Raw genomic sequence first — 19,865 nt, 5'->3', positions numbered from 1 at the left:
GTGCCAGCTGCTTTTATCATGCCCTGTACAACCAGGTCATCTAATCTCAATACTGCCATCTCCCATTCTGTCCCACAGTACCCCGGAGTCGCCCAGAGCATCAACAGTGATGTCAACAACCTGATGGCTGTCCTGAGCATGAGCAATATTCTCCCTGAAGGTAAAAAGACAGAGACCCTGGCAGGCCCTGTGTTCCCACTGGTGCAAGTTGAGTTCTGCCAACTCCTTTCAAGCAGTGCATTTCATTTGTCCCTCCATAGACTGGGGAAAAGGACTTAGTATCCTTAAGTTTGCACAGGAGCAGATTTCCTGCAGAAAGCAGGAGAGGGAGTAGATGTGGGCAGAGAGTGCAGAGCCAGCTTGGGGAGCCATGCTCTGTTCCCCTGTCCTGCTGCAGAGCTGCTGCTGCCTTTGCTGGGCATGTGCCTGCTCCAGTGCCCACTCAGTGGGGTGGGAAGTGCACCTGTGTTTTTTCTGACCATGTGTATGCACACACCTGTCGGAGTAACCCACACTTGTCTCTGTGTGCTCTCTACAGAGACACACCCATAGGGATTCTTGGCTAAGTATTAAGTGCCTGGCAATACTCACTTTTGATGCATTTCTAGGCTTGGGGTGTGGGCAGTATTCAGGTGAGGTAGTTTTGCTTTGTCCTATGATTTTCTGGCACATTTGGCAGAACTCATTCTTCTCCCTGTTTCCTTGGAGCCCTCCATACGTGTCATTCTGTGCTCTTCCCAGATGTTCTCTGTTCTTTCCAGTCAGAGTTGTGGAGAACTGTCAATCTTAGAACTTGCTCAGTGTCCCAGCACATGGATAAGTCCCTTTTCCTACAGAGAATGCAGGACTTAATACTCCTTTTTCCAAATACCTGCCTGCAGCAGCTGTAAATCTTAGTGGGACTGTACGAATGCTGCTCTAAAATCAGGCTGGGTGCTGACAAAATCTGGGACTGTTCTCTGTGGTGGCTCAGCAGGGCCCTGCAGGGGTTGCTGCAGCCCCAGCTGTGTCTGGCCCAAGAAATAGATTGGTTTTCCAACTTCAAGACTAAGAAGACTGGGCTTGGCATCTCAGGCCCTGGCTACGTGCTGCTGCTGCAGTGCACTGTATTAGTCATGCTGACTGTTTCTGCCTGGCAGTGCCTGCTCCCACTTGGAGGCAGATACAATTTGGAGCCTTTTTCTACTGCTTTTGCCCAGTGTTTGGGTGCTTGTCTTTGGTGTGTGTCCCTGCACAGCCATGCCGATAGCAGGAACAGCCAGCTTGGGCTGTGGGGTGGGAGCTGGGAGAGGACAGAGCTCTGTTGCATAGAACAGTGGTGTGGATGTACCTTGACTTAGGAGCAGCTGTGTAGCTTGGGCCTGGAATTACTGCACAACCTGCATCCAGTTGGAAATACACCTTGGCTCTCTGGGGCCTCCTGTACTCTTCAGCTCAGAGTTGGCTGGATAGCAGGCTGCTCCTCAGCTGCAGCTCTGGAAAGCTTAGCCTGAGGAGATCCTTTTTTCTAAGCCTGCTCTCTCCTCTGCTGTTTGACCTTCAGGTTTGTTCCCGGAGCACTTGATTGAAGTTGTAAGCAGAGAGCTGGCCCTGGAGTGTGACTACCTGAGAGAAGCTGCCTGCGCAAGGAAATTCCAGTATGTTCCTACCAGTGCCTTCAGCCCCTTCTCTGTGTGTGGGTGTGAAAGGCAGGAGAGGTTACTTAACTTCAGGGATGGTGGGGAGCTGACTGCTGTGCCCTGCCATGTGGCACAGGGGAAGGGTGTGTGGTTGTGGCCTGAGCTATCCCCCAGAATCACCACCTTGTCTCAGCTGGGCATGGCTTCAGTCAGCTGAAATGGGATCACCTATCCTCTCTCTTCCCATGCAAGTCAGTCTGTTCTGCCACACGTGAAGGTGCTGCAGTAACTCCTGAGGCTGGGTTGCAGTGCTCTTCTGTGTGTTCTTAGGTCACCTGTTGTGAACTTGTCCCATCCTTCAGCCTAGGAGCTTCTCAGTTCAGCTCTCTTACAGCAGTTACCACCACCAGTGCTGCCTGCTCCCTTGGCTTGCCATAGCATCCGGGTTGTTTTTACATGGTGGCTGGATGCTCTTCCTGTCCTGCTGCAGAACTTCCCTGTGGCATGGCTCCCCTTGGCAAAGCCCTTTCTTCCATGTGTATAGTCTGGCCCTGAAGCCAAGTGGGGTGAGCAGAAGAGCCCAGTGCCCCTTGATGCACCGGCCTGGAGCTTTCTTAGTATCACTGCCCTGGCAGGAGATGCAACCTCACAAGCTGGCAGCAGCTGTAAGGCACTGGCAGGATTTCTGCTGAGTTAATCCTTACTGTAACTGCTGAGGAGAACATCCTGACAGCCCCAGCTAGGGTGTGGAGAGAGGCTGGTGAAGGGCTCTGTGAGGTGTTGCTGATGGGTTTGTCTGCTCTCAGGGCTCCTAAACCTTTTGCTCTCCTTTCTCCATCCCTAGGGAGCTGCTGAAAGACCATCCCTTCTTTTATGTCCCAAGAGTAATAGATGAACTGTGCAGCAAGCATGTGCTCACCACAGAGCTGGTGTCTGGCTTTCCCTTGGATCAAGCTGAAGGGCTGAGCCAGGAGATCCGAAATGAGGTAAAGTGGGGAGGTTGTACTTCTGCCCTTGCTCGGCCTGCCCGTGACTGCCAGAATGGGGCATGCCTCATGGCACGGCAAACCCTGAGCAGGGCTGGAGTCAGGGACGGGCTGGAGCCTCTAGGAAGACTTGTTTAGGCAAGGTGGCAGTAACACTGGAGTCTCTCCAGGCTTGTTTGGGCCTTGCAGGCACCAGCAGTCAGCAGGGAGGGGTTGGAGGGGGTGAATGGCAAGGGCAGCTGAAGGGGAGGTAGCCTTGCTGTGTGGTGATGCCATTTCTGATTACCTTAAGGTTGGGAGGGACTGTCAGCAAGGGGAAAAGGGGTCTTATGCAGCTGCTCTTCTGGGCAGAATTGCAGCATCATCCCAGTGCAAGCAGTTGGGTGTCATCTCCTGCAGGACTGATGTGTGCTGCACAGGGCTGCTGGAAAAGTACCTGTCAGTAAACAGGAGCAGGGATGTGGGGATAGGTAGGCGTTGGTGTTGAATATAGCCAGGGATCGGAGTGCTGTGATGGGACAAGCAGCTGTTCTAGTAGCAGAAATAACTGTCCTGGTATTTGGATGTGTGTGTGTGTGTGTTTCTTGGTGTGAGCTGTCAGCTGTTAGCAGGTTACTGGGGAAGAGGGCAGAGTCTGTTCCTCTGGATAAACAAATCTCAATGTCACATTAGATTTGAAGCTGTGCCAGAGCTGGCTGCCTATTCTTAGGGACTGTTCCCTGCAATGAGCTGCTCTATCACCAGCACTCATTTTAAAAGGCTGTGAGCTGGGGTCTTGCTGCATGAGCAGCCCTTCTTTCCTATAAGCAACTGGCCTGGCTGACCCTCTGCCTTCTGACCCAAATGGCAGCGTCCTGTAGCGGGGTCTGGCTTGCATTTGGTGCTCTCCTCCTTCCACCTTGGCTGTGATGTTCCACTCAGCTTTGCAGAAGCTGGAGAGGGGCAGAGTGTGGCTGGCAGTTCTGCTGAACAGGCTCCAGCTTAGTAATTCTCACAGAAAAGTTCTGCTGGAGTATGGAATTCAGCAGGGGGTTCTTCAGGGACTGGTACTCTTGCTTCTCTGTGCCTGTTGGTCCCGAGGTGTGGCTCTGCTGCTCCTCCTTCATGCTGGGTCAGTGCTGAGCCCACAGAAGGGGTACTTGGTGGGTCTGTGTATCATGCAAGATTCCCGTTCTTGCAGCCACCCCATGTGTAGTCAAGGCTGGAAAGTTAAAAGGCAGAACCAAAATGCAGTTGGATGAGCACTGGAGCATCTGTGCCATCTGCTAAGGATGTCCCATGGCAGGTGTGGGCTGGGAGTTGCTGAGAGGTGCTCCTTTACCTCTGCAGGAGTTTGGCAGCATAGAGAGATGGTTCCTGCTGGTGTGGTGATGTGTTCCCTGTTTGCTGATGCCTGCTCTAAGTTACAGGTGTTAGTAGGGCTTGCTGCCCTCCTGACTTGTTTCTTGTCTCTCCTTGTTCTGGAAGATCTGTCACAACATCCTGGTGCTGTGTCTGCGGGAGCTGTTTGAGTTCCGGTACATGCAGACTGACCCCAACTGGTCAAACTTCTTCTATGACCCTCAGCTGCACAAGGTAAGCCCAAGCAGCCACTGTTCTGCCTATACAAACATTGGTGTTCACCAGATTTTCATTATTCCCCACTCCCAGAGTTTAATGAGCCCTTACTGAGGTTCTCTCAGATTCCTGTCCTTGAGGCATGGGCAGATAGCACAGGGAAACCTCCCTTTGCCACTTGCCCTCACTAGGGCTCAGCAGGAGAGCAGGGCTGCTGTAACCATGGCCCTGGGTCAGTCACAGCTACTTCCTTAGCCTCAGGGTCTGTGCTGAAGGTGGTCAGTGGGAAGCTGCAGGTGGCAGACCGGGAATAAAGGAGTGAGGAGCAGTTGGGATGCAGAGAAGAGCTCTGGGAAAGCCAGCTGAGCTTCCTGAAGACATCAGGAGCATTCTTAAGATCACGTTCTACCAGAACGGTTGGCTCTGTAATACAGATGGGTTTGTCCATTCCCAGGTGGCCCTGCTGGACTTCGGAGCAACGCGAGGGTTTGATGAGAAGTTCACAGATGTCTACATAGAGGTGAGGACTTGCACTGTGTCCTAGAGAGCTGCACTTGATTTTCAAATACTCTTCGCTGTTATCACTTTGTACCCAAATACACTTTGGGTGTGGAGGGAAGCAGGGCTGGAGGCAAGAGAGCGATCTCTGTTCCTGTTTCATCCCTTGCCATGGCTGTCTACCCATGTGCTGCAAGCTGCTGCCTCTCTGAGTTGGGATGTTCACAAAAGTGAACTGCAGTGTTGCTTGCTGCTGGGGGGCTTGGGCGGCAGGGTGTTATCAGAGCACCCAGAATTCTGTGGGTTTTACATGAAGGTATGCAGACATTGCTTGTTCCCTGCCTCTTCCAGAGGTTTCTAGCTTTTCCACAGACAGATAAATTGATGCGAAGTCAAACATTTGTGATCACCATGTTCTGCACGTGGTAACTGGGCTGGCAGGGCCAGCAGCTGCCACCTAAAGCTGCTCACAGTTGGCTCTGCTGTTTCTTTGGGAGAGGAGCTATTCATGAAGCTTTTCTGCTGTCCCTTACATTCTCTGGGCCATGTGTTGGAAAGAGCTGTATCTTTTTGCCAGTGGCTCTTAACCTGCCCAGCATGCAGGCCCCTGGAGGGAGGACAGAGGCAAGGAAGTGAGCAGGTGGGTGGTGTTGCCAGGTGCTCCTGTGGCCTGTGCAGCTGTCCTGTGCTCAAAGCGTTGTTCACTCATCTCTTGGCTCTCCTGAAAGTATTCCTCCTCCTCAGGTAATCAAGGCAGCTGCTGACATGGACAGAGAGAGAGTGCTGAAGAAGTCCATTGAAATGAAATTCCTCACTGGCTATGAAATCAAGGTATGGAGCAGAAGGGTCTGATTTTGGTGCTGGCCACAGATAAGGTGGTTGCGGGTCTGTGAACTTCCCCAGATTTCTTGATGTGGTAAAAGTGTCAGTCCAAAAGCCCTGTTGATAAGGATGAGGGAGGAGGGTAAAAAAGCTTTTGGCTTTTGTTCTCACTTCCTTTTGGGAGCAGGAGGAGTAATGAGGAGGCCCCAAAACCACTGTCCTTCCTTCTCTCCCCCTGCAAGACCCTGTGGGTGATGACAATTCCTGAAATTTCATGGCTGGGAATATGGTCTTCTGGAAGGCTTAGTTGCTCAAAACTGTATGAACTAAATGTTCCTCAGTCATGCTGGGGGCTGGAGGTTCCCTTGGTCATGGACAGGGCTATTTCTCCTGAGCTGCTGCTGTTAGCACTAGCATTTCTTTTCCTTCCTGGTGCTTGTCATGGTTAGTGATGTTACTTATCCCTCTTTCCTTTTGGGCAGGAAATGGAAGATGCCCACTTAAATGCTGTCCTCATCTTGGGAGAGGCTTTTGCATCTGAGGAGCCTTTTGATTTTGGCAACCAAAGCACCACTGAAAAGATCCATGGTTTAATCCCAATCATGCTGAAGCATCGGCTCATCCCCCCACCAGAGGAGACCTACTCTCTTCATCGGAAGATGGGGGGCTCTTTCCTGATCTGCACCAAACTGAAGGCCAAAATTCCCTGCAAAAACATGTTCCAAGAGGCATATAGCAAATACTGGAGCAGTAGGGGTAAGAAGCCAGAGGAGTAGTAAGAATGAACTTGCCTTGTTCTGAGGGCCCAGTTCAGCTGAGCCTTGCAGAGAGCGTTCTAAGCCTCCCCTGCATTGCTCCCCAGCTCTCCATCCTCTTGAGATGCAGCAGCCCCTTGCTCTGGAAGCCAAGTGGGCATTCCATGAGGACAAAGCTGCTCTTTCCTGCTGTGTCTGTCCCACCTGGACTGCCAGCACAGCCCACAGCTTGCAGGAAACTCTGAGTGCTTCTGTGCTGCTTCAAGGCACCAGCTGACAACCTTGAATCCATTTCTAACATTGTGATGGTGGCTGCATATTGAGAGCATTTTATAACAAGTAGGGGCAGGAGGACGAGAGCAGAATTTAATATTGAAATCTATTTGTAATTCTCCACAAATTGTTTTTTAAAAACCTTCCCTCTTTCAAGCTGAGGTGGAATTCAAGTAGTTTTCATACTGTGAATTTATAGAATGAAATACCAAGGTGTTCCCTACCACAGACACATCCAGCACCTCCCCCATGTTTTTGCAAGTCAAGTGGTGGCAGTCTGAGTACCCTCCTGGATTTTACTGACATTGATTTAATGCAAGGGGCGTGTGTGTAAGTAGAAGTTTTATGCTTTCTGCTTCTTTTTGGCTTGCAAGCTAAACATAGGAAGTATTTTAAAAGTACGAGAATTGAGTGTCAGTCTCTTTTAAACACACACAGATACACACTGTCACAACCCATCTCAGTTCTGGGAGTCAAATATGTAATCAGCAGAGCTATACCTGAGCACAAATAGTGGGATTCTGCACTGTCTGGTAGGTCTCAGCTTTCCTGAGGGCGAGTTAGATAAGCTACAACTCTGACACCGACTGCTTGCTGGACTCCTGACTAAGACCCTCGTCTGTGTGTTTCTCTGCAAGGCAGAACTTGCAGCAAGGCAGACAAACATCTCCTGTCTCTGGTGAGCAGCTCCAGCTCCGGCTGAAATGTCACACAGTTCAAACCAGATGCACAGTTTTAAACTCTTGGAGTCAAGCTAGGAAATTGACTTTTGTAGGTTTTTGTACGAAGCCTGTCCCTGTACGACTTACTGATGTCAATAAAAAAGTGCTTGTGCGGTGGGCCTGCTGCCTGTGGCTGTGTCATCTTCTGGTGTGGGAACAGACACTCAAGTGAGCAGTGTCCTGTTCTGGGGCATAAACAGCAGCTGAGCAGAAGCAGCAGCTCCCAGGTCTCCTCTTGCTGCAGTCATTTGCTCAAGGAATTGCTACTGCCCTTGCCAGGCCAGCCACCTGTGGCCTGTTGATGCCTCCATCATTGCAGCTGTGGCACTAGTGCTGGCTGTGATGGTGACACATTTACCGGGAGCCAGGACATCAGCCTCAACACTTGACACCACTGTCTTGCCACGAAAATCCCTGGTAATTTACTTGTTTTCTAATCTTCCTTTGTTTCAATTGCTCTGTTAGCAGTCTCCTGAACACAAGTCTTTTTGCCTTTCCTCCACTTGTGAAGAAAGCTGTTGGGAGTTGAGGCTTACCTGGAGCTCATAAGGCAGGTGTCCCTTGCCTGGCAAGGGCCAGGTATTTACCAGCAGGTCCTACTCAGTTAACAGAGCCCAGGAAGGCCCAGGTTGTCTGATCTTACACTTCAGCATGTGTGCAATCCTGACAGCTGACACTACCCGAGCGAAAGAACCAGGTAAGTGAATAAATGGTCTCTCTCAGAAGGCACCTCTGAGAAACAGGAAGACAGGGTATAGTATTATCTTTATTCCAAAGCCATAAACATATAAGCCACTGCATTTAAGACTTTGTTGAACAAGATGCAGTGCAGTTTAATTCAAAATGCTGGTCAGCTTATTCTTAACCTTTTGAGAAGAGTTAACTCTGCTGTTCAGTGAAGTAATAGTTTTGCATCAAGCAGTTTATCAGTGTACAAAGAGAAACTCTCCTTGTTTTGAGTTCTGCTAGACACTGTTTAGTTTTTCTCCTTTGGATATAGACCTTGCAGCTGTAAAAACAGCAGAGTTGTTTGAGCTGTTAAATGCTTATGTTAAAGTTTAAAAAGTAAAGAAGCTGACAAGGGAATTAGACTAGGTGAGCTTCAGAGCAGATTTTCTGCAACTGAAGATTCAAGGCCAGCATGCTCAGAGAACTTGCAAAGGCAGCAGAATAAGCTGGAGCACTACAGTTCACTTTTCCAGTAAGCACTCATTCACGTGAGCCCACATCTTGTGTATACCATGCTGGGGCAAGAGTGCTCAACTCCTAGCAAACATTCCCCTTCCCAAGAGTGTTTAGGAATAACATCCAGCTGAACAGTGGAGTTGTTTTGCATTTGCAAGAGGGTAGCAACTCAGAGAAGCTGAGATGTTGCTTTATTAGGAGAGCTAATTAGAGCTCTCAGTCCCTAATTCTCCTGGCCTTTTGTGTATGCTCTAAAAGCATTAATAATGTCCAGAGAGATTTGTGACAGGAGGAATTGCATGTCAGAGGAACAGCCGTGCAGAAAATGTGAGCTGGAACCTCTGGCTCAGAGAAGTTGTGACAATGTACAGTGAGCAGAACACTTGATCTGTGCCAGCCACTGCATTTGCTTGTACACTTGCCGCTTGAGGATGTGACTCTTTCTGTCCTGCAGGAAGCTTCTATGTTCTAGAAAAATCTCTTGTGAAAACATTTCTTTGCACAGGGCAAGCTGGAGGTTAAAGCTGCCGCCTGGTGACAGTGATTTTCCATTCTAAAGGACCAAGATTCAGGCTACCTCTGGTAGCAGTGATTTTCCTACCTCCTTTCTTTAGTCAACCTGGCTGCTGCATTAAAACAGAAAATGAATGCTGAGGAGCTGAACAGGAATGGAACATGCAGTTCAGTTTCTGCTTTTCTAATGCCCAGATCCCTTACACCACAAGGCCCATTTCCCAAGACCTCACAGCTGTGCAACTGGCCCCCTGGGAAATCCAAAATAAAGCACTGATTGAAAAGTCAGAGCACAGGACCCAGGGTCTGTCCCAGAGCTACAGCAGCTGCCTGAAGGGGATGAGCTACGGGCTTAAATCCACATGAATTGGAGTGAAGGGCTGAGAAAGTAATAATTTTGAGTGAAGGAGAGGGACAGGAGCAAGACAGACAAAGGCCTTGAAAGAAATGGGAATCATGGTGCCTGTTCCTGGAGGGGAGTGCTGGTAGGCTTTGGTGATGGAAGAATGCCCAGGCTGGCACTGCTGGCAGCGTGGGATGAGTAACAGCACAGTCCTGTATTCCTGCTACAGGGGGGTGACTGAAGCAGATACCAAAGCAGAACTTACCCAGAATTGCTAAGGTTGGAAAAGACCTCTAAGATTATCAGAACCAACCCTCAGCCCAGCACCACCTTTTTCACCACTAAACCACATCCTTAAGTGCCATATCCACACATCCTTTGAACACTTCCATGGATGGTGACTCTGCCACTTCCCTGTGCAGCCCGTTCCCGTATTTCACATGCCTTCCTGTGAAGAAATTTTCCCTAATAGCTGATCTAAACTTCCCAAGGCACAATGAGGCCATTTCCAACATTACACCAACAGGGGAATGAATGAAGAGGAAGATGTACCAACACTCTTTAGTACAGGGAAAATTCCAGGCTGACTTGTGAGGAACTGGTAGATTATAGGAAAGGGTCAGGGCACATGCAAAACTTCACAGGTATTCTGAGATTTACTTAAAAGTGTATGAAGGTCAGTGTGATGTTGGTAGCTCAGAACTAACCAACAATCCAGCCTCTAGCACTAGGACAGCTGAAACGTTTGAAGTGTAACTACAAATGAAGGAGGAACATCAAAAGCACTGACCACAACTCTTTACCTATTTCTTAGGTCAATCACAGCACAGGTGACCTAAGGAAAAGGTCACGAAAACTGTAGTTCAATATAGCAAAGTATCCAGTGCCTTTGTATTTTCAAAAGGATCTGGTCATTTCTCCTGAAAGCTGTTAAAGGGAAATAGATTTTCTCACATATTCCTTTTCTTCTCACTGTGCACTTGTGCAGATGTGTTAGAACCAGTGTGTTGTATCTTCAAGAGCACCATCAATCCCCTTTCCATTTCCTCCTCAAAGCTTAATGTGGGGAGGTGGGAAAAAAAGACAGAACATCTGCATTTCTAACAGTTCCCTGTTTTATTGCAGTACATCAAAGGAGGTTAATATTAAGTGTGTTACCAACATAAAATATTGGTGGTAAGTCATTTTTACATTGTTGACTGTTCCACCTTAAATATTTCTGTGCAAAAGAATCTACATCATTGTTCTGTAGCAGAGAATCTCTTACAATGTCCCCTACAACATTGAGGGCATTAAACAAAAGAGTGAGAAGAGGCAAAAAGCAGAATCTTTCCCCCACACGCACACTTGTCAGCTTTTATACTCTAAAACAAAAAAGTGATTACATCTATGCCATGCAAAACTGTACAATAATATTACAATGAAAAACCTAAAAAACATATTTTAAAAATAAATGATATGAAACTGTCATACATAAAAAGGCAGGTATAGCAACACTGGTTTGTTTGTGGATTTCTTCCCTGTAGATGTGACTTTCTTAAATGGAGAATGAAACTAGGTTGTACTGAGCTGTGGCTGGAATGAGAGGAGTTGGAATTCAGACTGGAAAGCCTGCAGCAGAGCGGCTTCTGGGGGTGTTTATCTGTATAAAGTGTGAGCACAAAGTGCACAGAAATGTGCATTTTGTGTTAGTGCAGAAAAGTTGTCCCACTTCCTCCATGGAACGGGCTCATATTAACAAAAGAACCCACAGCAGGAACTGCTCCGTGCCACTTCGATTCTCAGACTAAGGCTCAGGAGCTGTGGGTACTTGCACTGCAGTAAGTTTTACCCTTAATGCATTCATGTAAAATTAAACAGCATTCACAAAATGGAAAAGAAACCCTTTTTCCACCCAAGAGCATGTTTGTCCTATCATTCAGGGTCTGGCCATGCAATACAACACGGGGCCAGAATCTGCTTCTGCATTAATAATCCAACTGTTCTGTTTGGAAAGGCTGACACACACTATGAACCAGTTAGGTGCAGTTGAACTACATTCCTATAAATAAACAATGCTTTTTGGACTTTTTTGGTATGGCAAGACCCTTAACTTCCCTCTGCCATATACCTGAGAATAACACACCTGGGTTGTAACTCATCAGAATCAAATCAAGGAGAGAACATTCCTGACTCAGTTTTAAAACTCACTTAAATGGGCAAAATGCACATTCTTAACAAGCCACAGCAACTAAGGGAGGGGAAAAGAAGCAACTACTTCACCACAGCCTCAGGAATGTTTTTTTGAAACCACCAGCTGTCTTCTACAGGCCAAAGGCAAGAGAGAAGAGAGTACTGTAACGCTGCTTTTGGGTTTATGAAATGTGGGAGGAAGCCACATACTTGTGTGTGCACATGTGCAGGGGAAAACTATTTACCAAACCTATTCCATCCTATAACCTGGAATCCTTAGTAGCTGCCTGAATCTGTTCAGATCCTTGTTGCCATTAGAAGAGAAAAAAAAAAAGGCAAAACCTCAACAACCCATCTGTTTAAGCACTGTCAAAAATGCAAACACCTTCAGTCTCAGCCAAAAGGAAAAAAAATCAGCTAGATACACATCCTGTGTACAGAGAACATGTGCCACAGTCAGGAATTCAGTGGGAGATTTTAAGCTCCCAGAACAAAACACAGCCCTCGACCTGTGAAGTTGAAGCAGTGCTACAGTGCAAAGGAGCAAACATCAAACCTCAGGAGACAATTGCCTTGGAGATACCAGTCAAGAGTCTTACAGTTCAAATGACCAAGTTACTTTTCCTAGCCCAATGAGCCTTTAGAAAGCTCAGCTGCAGTATGCATACCAACAAAGAGAGATGAGTGTGGTTTCAAACTGAGTCTGTAACCAAATGGTCCCCAAATATATAAAACTATTGGAGTCCTAGGAGAATTTTTCTCTTTTCAAATAAGTGATGTGGCCATTTGCTTTTCAACTGAGAGAACAGTTGCTGTTTCTCTTTTGAACAGACATGTATAAAAATGCACAGGACCAAACTAATGCTTAAATAAATCCTAGCAGAGACTGCTGAGGCTCAGACATTGTAGTGTACAAACAGCGTAGGCCTGTGGAGCTCTCATCCTCTGAGCTTAGTGTTGTAACACAGCTCTGCCTGAAAATGCCAGGGGTTGGTATCAATAGATTGCAGGCACTGGAACCGAGTAAACACAGGGGTTTACTCAATTTAATTGTTTGCTGTGTTGTGGCTCTTTGGGTTCCATTTTCAGATAGAGCTTTAGCACAACTGTGAAAAAAAAAGTCCATGGGAAAAGATCCTGTGACCCTCTCTCAGGGGACTGCCATGCAGGCTGCTCTGTCTTCAATGACTACTCTTTACATGCCTTCTCTCAACATCAAAATAAGATTATTGTTTAAATACAACATACAGTAAATACAAAACTAGTCTGCAAAGGCTTTGAAAAGTGTGTGGACATGCTTCACCAAAACAAGGGAATTGTGGCGAAAAAGCAGTGGCTATACTTGAAGCGATATGCAGCCTTTAAAAAGAAGCTGATGTGGAATTTCAGTAATGCCAATAACACCCTGCCTATCTGTCCTTCGGAAATACATAAACTTTTCTGGGAGGAATTACTTTCAGATGCTTTGCTGTTTGCTAAAGCTTTTAATTTCAAATGCCAGGCTTGCAAAGTAGTAGGTTTGAGGTGAAAACAAACAACACAACCAGCTTGCTACTCTGAAATACCCAAAAAGGAGAGAGACAGGCATTTGATATGATGGTTTCTACAATAATTTCTTGAATTCCTGTCCCAAAGTAACATTGAATGAGCTTAAACTTGGATAAGCCTCTTGATTCAGAGTGAAAGAGAAATCTTACCTAGGAGACCCAGCATGATTAAATGGATTAGATGATCTGTGTCTTGTTCCCTATGTCACATTTAGATCATACCTGGAAATTACTGTACATGCTTTGAACTTACCTATAACTTCTATTAGGGAAGACAGAAACTGCAAAACCCCAAACACCTCTGCGTGGGTGAAACTCTACAACTGCTGACTGCAAGAATACAGAATGGTTTTATGAGAGCCGTAACAAGTTTCTGAAACCCACAAACCCCAACATTCTAAATACAAAAAGCCCTTGTGTGTTTGAGTATGGTCATAGTATGAAGTCAGCAACAATACTACTGGGAAGAGAGGCTCGTCCCGAATGAAAAGCACATCTGCCTTGCTAACTAAAGAGAAGAGACATCTTCCTCTTACCATACATAGGTGCACCAGTTTTTCACTTTACTCTGTCGACTGGGCGACCACCTCAGCTTTGTATTGATTTTTCCAACTTCAGTGGGTTCTGCTTTCCACTGCAATGCTTCCTGCCCTCCAACCTGCCCTGCTTTTGGAACCAAACAGCAGGTGAACACATATAAACAACTGCAAATTGCACAAACCCACAGCACAGGTAGGGGGCAGAGGAAAACCAACCTTGCCAGTGCAGCAGTTGTGGGTCACTGGGCATCTTTGACTACCACAGTGTGAACAGTGTGAGGTCAGTCTTCAAGGTTCTTCATTGCTACAGTGAGAGCAAAGCCAGCCAGGGCCAGCTTTGGGCTAAGGGCACTCGTTTGGCTGATGTGTATTAGCAACCAGTATTTGGTAATGACACTAAAGAGTTTGCTGCTTAGGGATGGTCAAGGAGATGTGGAAGGCTGCTCCCTTCTGAGTTAAACCTGCTCAAAGGCTGACCCAGGGAAACAGTTTTCCTGCGGAATCCAGCTGCATTGAACTCCCTTGCTGCCTGAAGGACCTCTCCTGTAGCTGCTGCAAGGCTCCAGCTCACAGGTGGCACACACGGAACCAGGGCAGCCACCGGGCTGACCAGTGCCCGTGGCTGCTGGGACAGGGCCTTGCTGCCAACTGCTGTCATTTTTGAAAAGGATGGGGACTATGAGGAAAGTAGGAATTACAGCTTCAGTTCTGCTACGGCCAGGAGGAGAGAAGTGTTGTGAGAGCACTGCAGGGGCTGTGCCGGCAGTGCAGCGAGCGCTGCGCACACGGAATCTCTGTCCTGCGGGAGGTTTTAGCCAGGCCTCCGAGTCTGTAAATCACCGAGCATGAAAACAGGGACAACACAAATCTTAAATTAAAGGCTCTCTTAAATAAGCATCCATCTTCTGCTGCATACACAATGCTTTTTTTCTTTGAATATATACATACGTATTTTACTCTAACATCTGCGTATTTATTTAAACTCTGTACTGTAGTAAAATATGCATCATTTTAATCAATAAGGATTTGCTGGCGACAATCAGATTGACATTCAAACGTGGTGGCTGAAAGCTTTTATGTGCCTCTGACATACTGATCATTCCCCAAGGAGGGGAAGGGGGTCTCTGTGCTACTTTTGTACAGTACAATGAGCTATTGTATGAAAACAAAATCCTTCTGAATTTTCTCTTGTTGATACTGGTCTGGTCTACTTACGCTACCTTTTGGGAAGTGGGAGTGGGATAAATATGTCTTTAAAAATGAAGCAGCTGTAACCACAAAAATGAAACCAATACTAATACAAATCTACAGCATCTGATATTTACCAACACCCTAGCTTTGCTCATTTGCTGCTGTCAGATCTGGGGAGGTGAGGCAGTGCCGAACGGTGCTGAAGACAACCAGCTTTTACCTTCCTCTGTACCCCACTCCCAGATCGTTTTCAGACAGGGAATGGGGAGGGTTAGGAGGATGAAGGTGAGAACTGGAGCAAGTGAAGGGGACAGCCATGGGGACAGCAAGCTGATGTGATGCCAAATCTGAATGCTGAAGCAGTTCATGAGTCCCAACTCACGTGGTCAGAGCTCTCCAGGGAGAGGCTCTTGGTCTTGTGAGGAGAAACCGGGCTAGGAGGGCTGCTGAGGTTGGAGCTGTTTGATGCCGTCGAGTGTCTTGGAGAGTCAGAGTCCTGCAGCCCAGAGACACACAAGAACACCAGTAAGTGACAGGATAGCAAGTCTGAGGGTGACTGAGAGTGTCTCAGCAACAGTGGCTGCATTCAAGGGCCTCTGTGAATTTTGCTTGTGTCCAAAAATACTGAGGGATCTTTTTTGCGCACAACTTCCAGGGAGACGTGAGATTAAGTGGTCAGGTCACTCTGCTTTCAGCAGGCGTAAGTGATACTGACGTAAGGACACAGCACCAGTGGGATTCTGGCAGTCTGTGTGTTGCCAAGGGCTGCTTGGCCAGCAGAGTGTGTAGCTTCAGGCTGCCTGTGAAGCTGCAACAGCTCCTGCCTTTTCACAGACCATGACTGAGATGCTCTTGCACTAAAATGAGAAATCTTTGTGGCTTCATCACAGCTCCCTCTTCTATGCCAACCCCAGGGTATCAATTCAAAGCATCCTGTTGAGTTATTGCAGTTTGATCTTCCAGAGTACAGCAGGATGCAACTCTGAGCCTGAATTTGGGCCCACAGCTGCCTTCCAGCTTCAACTGGCAGGACATATCCAGTACCACGAAAAGTCTGTGTGATCTCTCATTTTCACACTCTTTGGTAAGAAAATGGGTTGGGGAAGTTTTGCAGGCCAGCTTCAGATTGAAGCCTCCCATGTGAAACATTCTTGGCTGAAGGGACTGAGTTTAGGACTGGGCAGGATTTCAGTCCTATCATAGTGACAGTCTCGACTGCACAGAATAAAAATCATTAAGTCCAGTTCCTGCTCTAAATGAAATTACAATTCTTAAACTACCTTGTTAACTTCTGAGTACAAAACGTCTCCTGTGAAATGGTTGCTAAGATAGCTTATGAATCTTTGCACATAAAGGTCAAAAGGAATATCAGCACTTCAAGCTGTGGTATGTCACTATCAAGCTGTTACTATAATGGGCCAGAATTTGGGGGAGCATCACTACCCACACATCTCCAGGTAAGGAGTGCAGAGAGTTCTTTCTGCATCTTAAATACCAGGACCAGAGCTGACACTTTGACCAAAGTCTTTTGCAGCCTGAAATACAGGAAATCCATCTCTCCACTGTCAACGACTCCCCAGCTTGTAGCCAAACCCATGGCAGGACTGAACTGCCTCATCTGTATCAACACCCTTAAGGCTCCTCCTCTTCTGCTGTCACTCACCTCTCGCTCGTAGTCCCTTGTGGGTGCATCGCTGCCCTGGTCCAGGCCCCCCGAGGACAGGGACCCGTCGGAGGGCGATGCCATGGGCTGGCGCTTTGCTCCGTAGCTCCCTCCCGAGAATTCCCTCCGCAAAGCGCTGCCGTTCTGTGCAGATGATCCTGCAACACCCAAGGAATCGAACTGTTACAGACCCCACTCAACCCACTAGGAACTTGTTTAGGTGTTTCTCTGGCTAGTTCTGCTTTCCTGCAGTGTGTCCCAAAGTCCCGAGCTCATGGCTTGCAGGCTATGTGGGCTTTTGTCTGCTGCAATTGTTCCTGTGGATTCTCCAGTCCCTCCCTTGGCATGCCAGCATTGGAACACTTTACCCAGCACAGCCACAGCGTTCCCGACAAAGGTGGCAGTTGTAGAAACAGCTGTGGGGGCTGCATAATTCCAGTGGCCTCTTTTCAATGCAATGCCACTCTTCCATTCCAGCAGCCAGTTTCCTATTGCTTTATCTTCACACTGGCAGCAAGAGAGGCATCAAGAGCTACACACAGCTCAGTGACAAAATTAATAACCATGGAGCTTATGAACAACTTGTCACTGATTTAAAATACTTGAGCAGGACCAAAGCAGCCCCAGGGCTAAGAATGCAATTTGAATTCTAACACCAATTTAAAAAACTTGACAAATTACAAATGTGGGACTCTCAAAAGCACTACCTGCTTATTCCCGTGCTCCTTTGAAAGCAGGATAAAATACTCTGCTGGCCCTTGGCAGCAATGCAGTCAGCCATCACTCTGGAAAATCCTTATCCAGCATGGACAGAAGCAGCTGCAGGCAGCCCTTTCCCTGAAAGACTTGTGCACAGCCCCCAAAGCAACACAGCTCTGTTTGCTTACGTGCTGCTAACCCGCTGCTCGCGCTCATGGATCGTCCTGGCTCCGTGCGGGACTTTGTGATCGACGGGATGCTGACGGAGCCGCTGAACACCGTCCGGCTCTCCTGGGGCCGAAGGTTCTGAAATGCACACACACACGACACGTTCACTTATCCACTGCTGGCTCAACCTTGCATTCTGTGGAGCGAGGCCCCGAAACACATTAAAGCCCCGACCTTACCAGAGCCGAGTATCTGGGCAGCAAGTCAGCAAAAATTGCAAAATAATATTCTGCAGTTTAGTGCAGAGACTGGCAGCACACGCAACGCGGCAGTGAAGTGCTGAATTACATGGACATGTGCAGGCAACTGAAAGAATACATCTAGTAATTCCAGAATTTCCCTGAAAGGATGGTTTGCAAGCCTAATTAAGCTGCTGTAGATATATTCAAGTTACCCTGCCTTCTTTCTGAACACAAGCTTCCAAGGATCTCATTAAAATTTCTCTTTGATGCCATCATTTGTGCCATGATTGTGTAAGTGGTTACAATAACCAGGTTAATCCCTAAGGCTTGCAGAGTTATGAACAGATAGTGGATCAATCTGTATAGCAATTACTTATGAAATTCCAAAGGTGTTAACAGCATCCCTCCAAACCTACACCAGCTGAGCCAAAGTGAGAAGCAGCCTCCTGTTTCCAGCCTGCACAAGGAGGAGGACCAGAGCACATGCCACTGTTTTTCTACGTATTTTGATTATTGCTCCCATTTTGAATCCTGAGAGTTCCAGTGGGATTTTCCAAATTAATCACTTACTGGACTGAAGTGGTCCTTTACTGAGGAGATAAACCACAATTTCCCTACTTGGATATGGCAGTTTCTCAAACATAACTTGTTTTTTTTTTTAAAGAGTACTTTGAAGTGAGTTTTAGGAGATTTTATTTCTGCTTCTGTTAACCTACAGCTGACCTTAGGGGAGAAGACTTCTCAGATTATTTAGCCCCTCTCTCTGTATATGAGCTGGCTTCCTAGCCCAGAGGGACTTGCCCATGTGTGTCATTTCAGCTCTGGCTAAATATGAGACCTCGTCCTGCTCATCAATAGAGCAAGATTTGCACTATTAAGTCAATACCATTAACTGGAATTAGGTTCAGGGAACCTTCATAGATGCACAATGTGAAAGAACTGCAGAGAGCTCTAAGAATTACTTCCTTTACTCTTTACAGACCCCCCTCTGCAATAACTGTTTGTTTCCTCCTGTTTATATGTAATTATTTCCCCATCCTCACTCTGAGATGAAGTAGCCACATGTAAAACAATAGTTGCAACTGCAGTACTTCTTTAAACGAGGGTGTTATGAAAAGTTCAGACCAGAACAAAGATTCCACCCCCACGAGGATATTCTCATAGGCCCTCAGTACTACCCATGCCTCTATCTGTATTTTAAAATGGGTAATTAAATTGAGGCTTTGTAAGGAACAGATTTTACACAGGTCAGACTTTGTCAGGTAGATTTTACCAACCTGCTGCCAAATCCAGTCTTGCAATGATCCTTAGAATCATTGCTCTGACAGACTCCTTTGATCTTACAGTCAACCCTTGGCTTTTCATTCTCCCAGGGTGCCAGAAATGGCTGATTTTTAACGTGCAGCAAATAAGAATTAAAATCTCTCCTCTGTTCCCAGATGTCTCACAAACACCAGCAAAAGAGAATCAGACCTTACCAATGAAAAGCCCTTTTTCATTCTCCCTTCTTCCACTGCTGCACTATGAGGATTTATACCTAAAGGCTTAAAAAAGTCTCTTAAATTATTTGTGGGATTATACTGCTGTCTCTTGCTTAGCTTCCCCCCTTTTTTTTTTTTTTGTTTCTAAATGTGAATAACCGACCTACTTTGTAGTACAAAATACTGAGTTCCTGCTTCCTCACCATGCAATAAAGTGAGATGCAGAGTTTGAGCATCCTGGCTGTACCTAAACTATGGAGGCTCACTCCCCATACGATACACAAAGGAACTGAGGGGCTGAGGGATAAGTTACTGCTGTGTCTTGAGAAAGAAAGGAAAGCCAAGTGCAGCACCACATGTGCACTGGGGTTAGTACACTGGGGTTGCAAGGCTGGTATAAACCTACAGTGGATCATTCTGCAAAGAGAACAATTATGTTTAATGATAAGGTGATTAACCTCCTTCATAGTGACTGAGCAGACAACATACAGACATCAGGGGAAGGAGGGAATGGGTGGGTGCACAAAAAAAGATTCATTTGGTTTAATAGTGTGTTCTAGAGATGATTATTTTCCATTATCTCAGTTTGCAACGTCCATGTAATTCCTCGTAGAAAGTCTCTCCACAAAGCAAATCTTTCATTGTTCTTTGTTCTAAAAATAAAATAAGCACATGCCAGAGATGCTGGCATTTTGGACCTAACCTCCTGGAAGTGGTGTGCACATGATGCAGGAAGGGGATTCAAAGGAAAATAAACAGTGGTTATTAGCGGTAGTTATGAAGCAGCACAATGCAGCAGGTTAAAAACACAAAAAAACAAAAGGAAACCCGAGCTTGCTTTACTTAGAGAGACAAAAACCCCTCATTTCAAGCAACAATTGAAATCCTAG

General features: G+C 46.8%; 2 protein-coding genes across 13 annotated transcripts in view; one reads left to right on the top strand and one right to left on the bottom strand.

Moving 5' to 3' along the window:
- Positions 1-7,352, top strand: part of COQ8A (coenzyme Q8A) — a 42,690-nt gene extending 35,338 nt beyond the window's left edge. For both annotated transcript variants that reach the window (XM_017730156.1, XM_008630389.2), the window contains exons 9-15: positions 79-160; positions 1,544-1,637; positions 2,464-2,605; positions 4,073-4,180; positions 4,617-4,682; positions 5,405-5,491; positions 5,965-7,352. In XM_017730156.1, the coding sequence (XP_017585645.1) occupies positions 79-160; positions 1,544-1,637; positions 2,464-2,605; positions 4,073-4,180; positions 4,617-4,682; positions 5,405-5,491; positions 5,965-6,258 (873 nt within the window). In that variant the 3' untranslated portion in view covers positions 6,259-7,352. The remainder of the gene's footprint in view (positions 1-78; positions 161-1,543; positions 1,638-2,463; positions 2,606-4,072; positions 4,181-4,616; positions 4,683-5,404; positions 5,492-5,964) is intronic.
- Positions 7,353-10,370: 3,018 nt separating this feature from the next.
- CDC42BPA (CDC42 binding protein kinase alpha) overlaps positions 10,371-19,865 on the bottom strand; it is a 184,512-nt gene continuing 175,017 nt past the window's right edge. For all 11 annotated transcript variants that reach the window (XM_017730140.1, XM_017730150.1, XM_017730145.1 and 8 more), the window contains 3 exons: positions 17,273-17,390; positions 16,386-16,543; positions 10,371-15,218 (listed from right to left, as the gene is read on the bottom strand). In XM_017730140.1, the coding sequence (XP_017585629.1) occupies positions 15,087-15,218; positions 16,386-16,543; positions 17,273-17,390 (408 nt within the window). In that variant the 3' untranslated portion in view covers positions 10,371-15,086. The remainder of the gene's footprint in view (positions 15,219-16,385; positions 16,544-17,272; positions 17,391-19,865) is intronic.

The sequence above is a fragment of the Corvus brachyrhynchos genome, unplaced genomic scaffold (assembly GCF_000691975.1).
Source record: "Corvus brachyrhynchos isolate BGI_N302 unplaced genomic scaffold, ASM69197v1 scaffold101, whole genome shotgun sequence".
Taxonomy (NCBI): domain Eukaryota; kingdom Metazoa; phylum Chordata; class Aves; order Passeriformes; family Corvidae; genus Corvus; species Corvus brachyrhynchos.
Note: the sequence above shows the minus strand (reverse complement) of the source record. Positions and strands in the feature narration are given on the sequence as shown.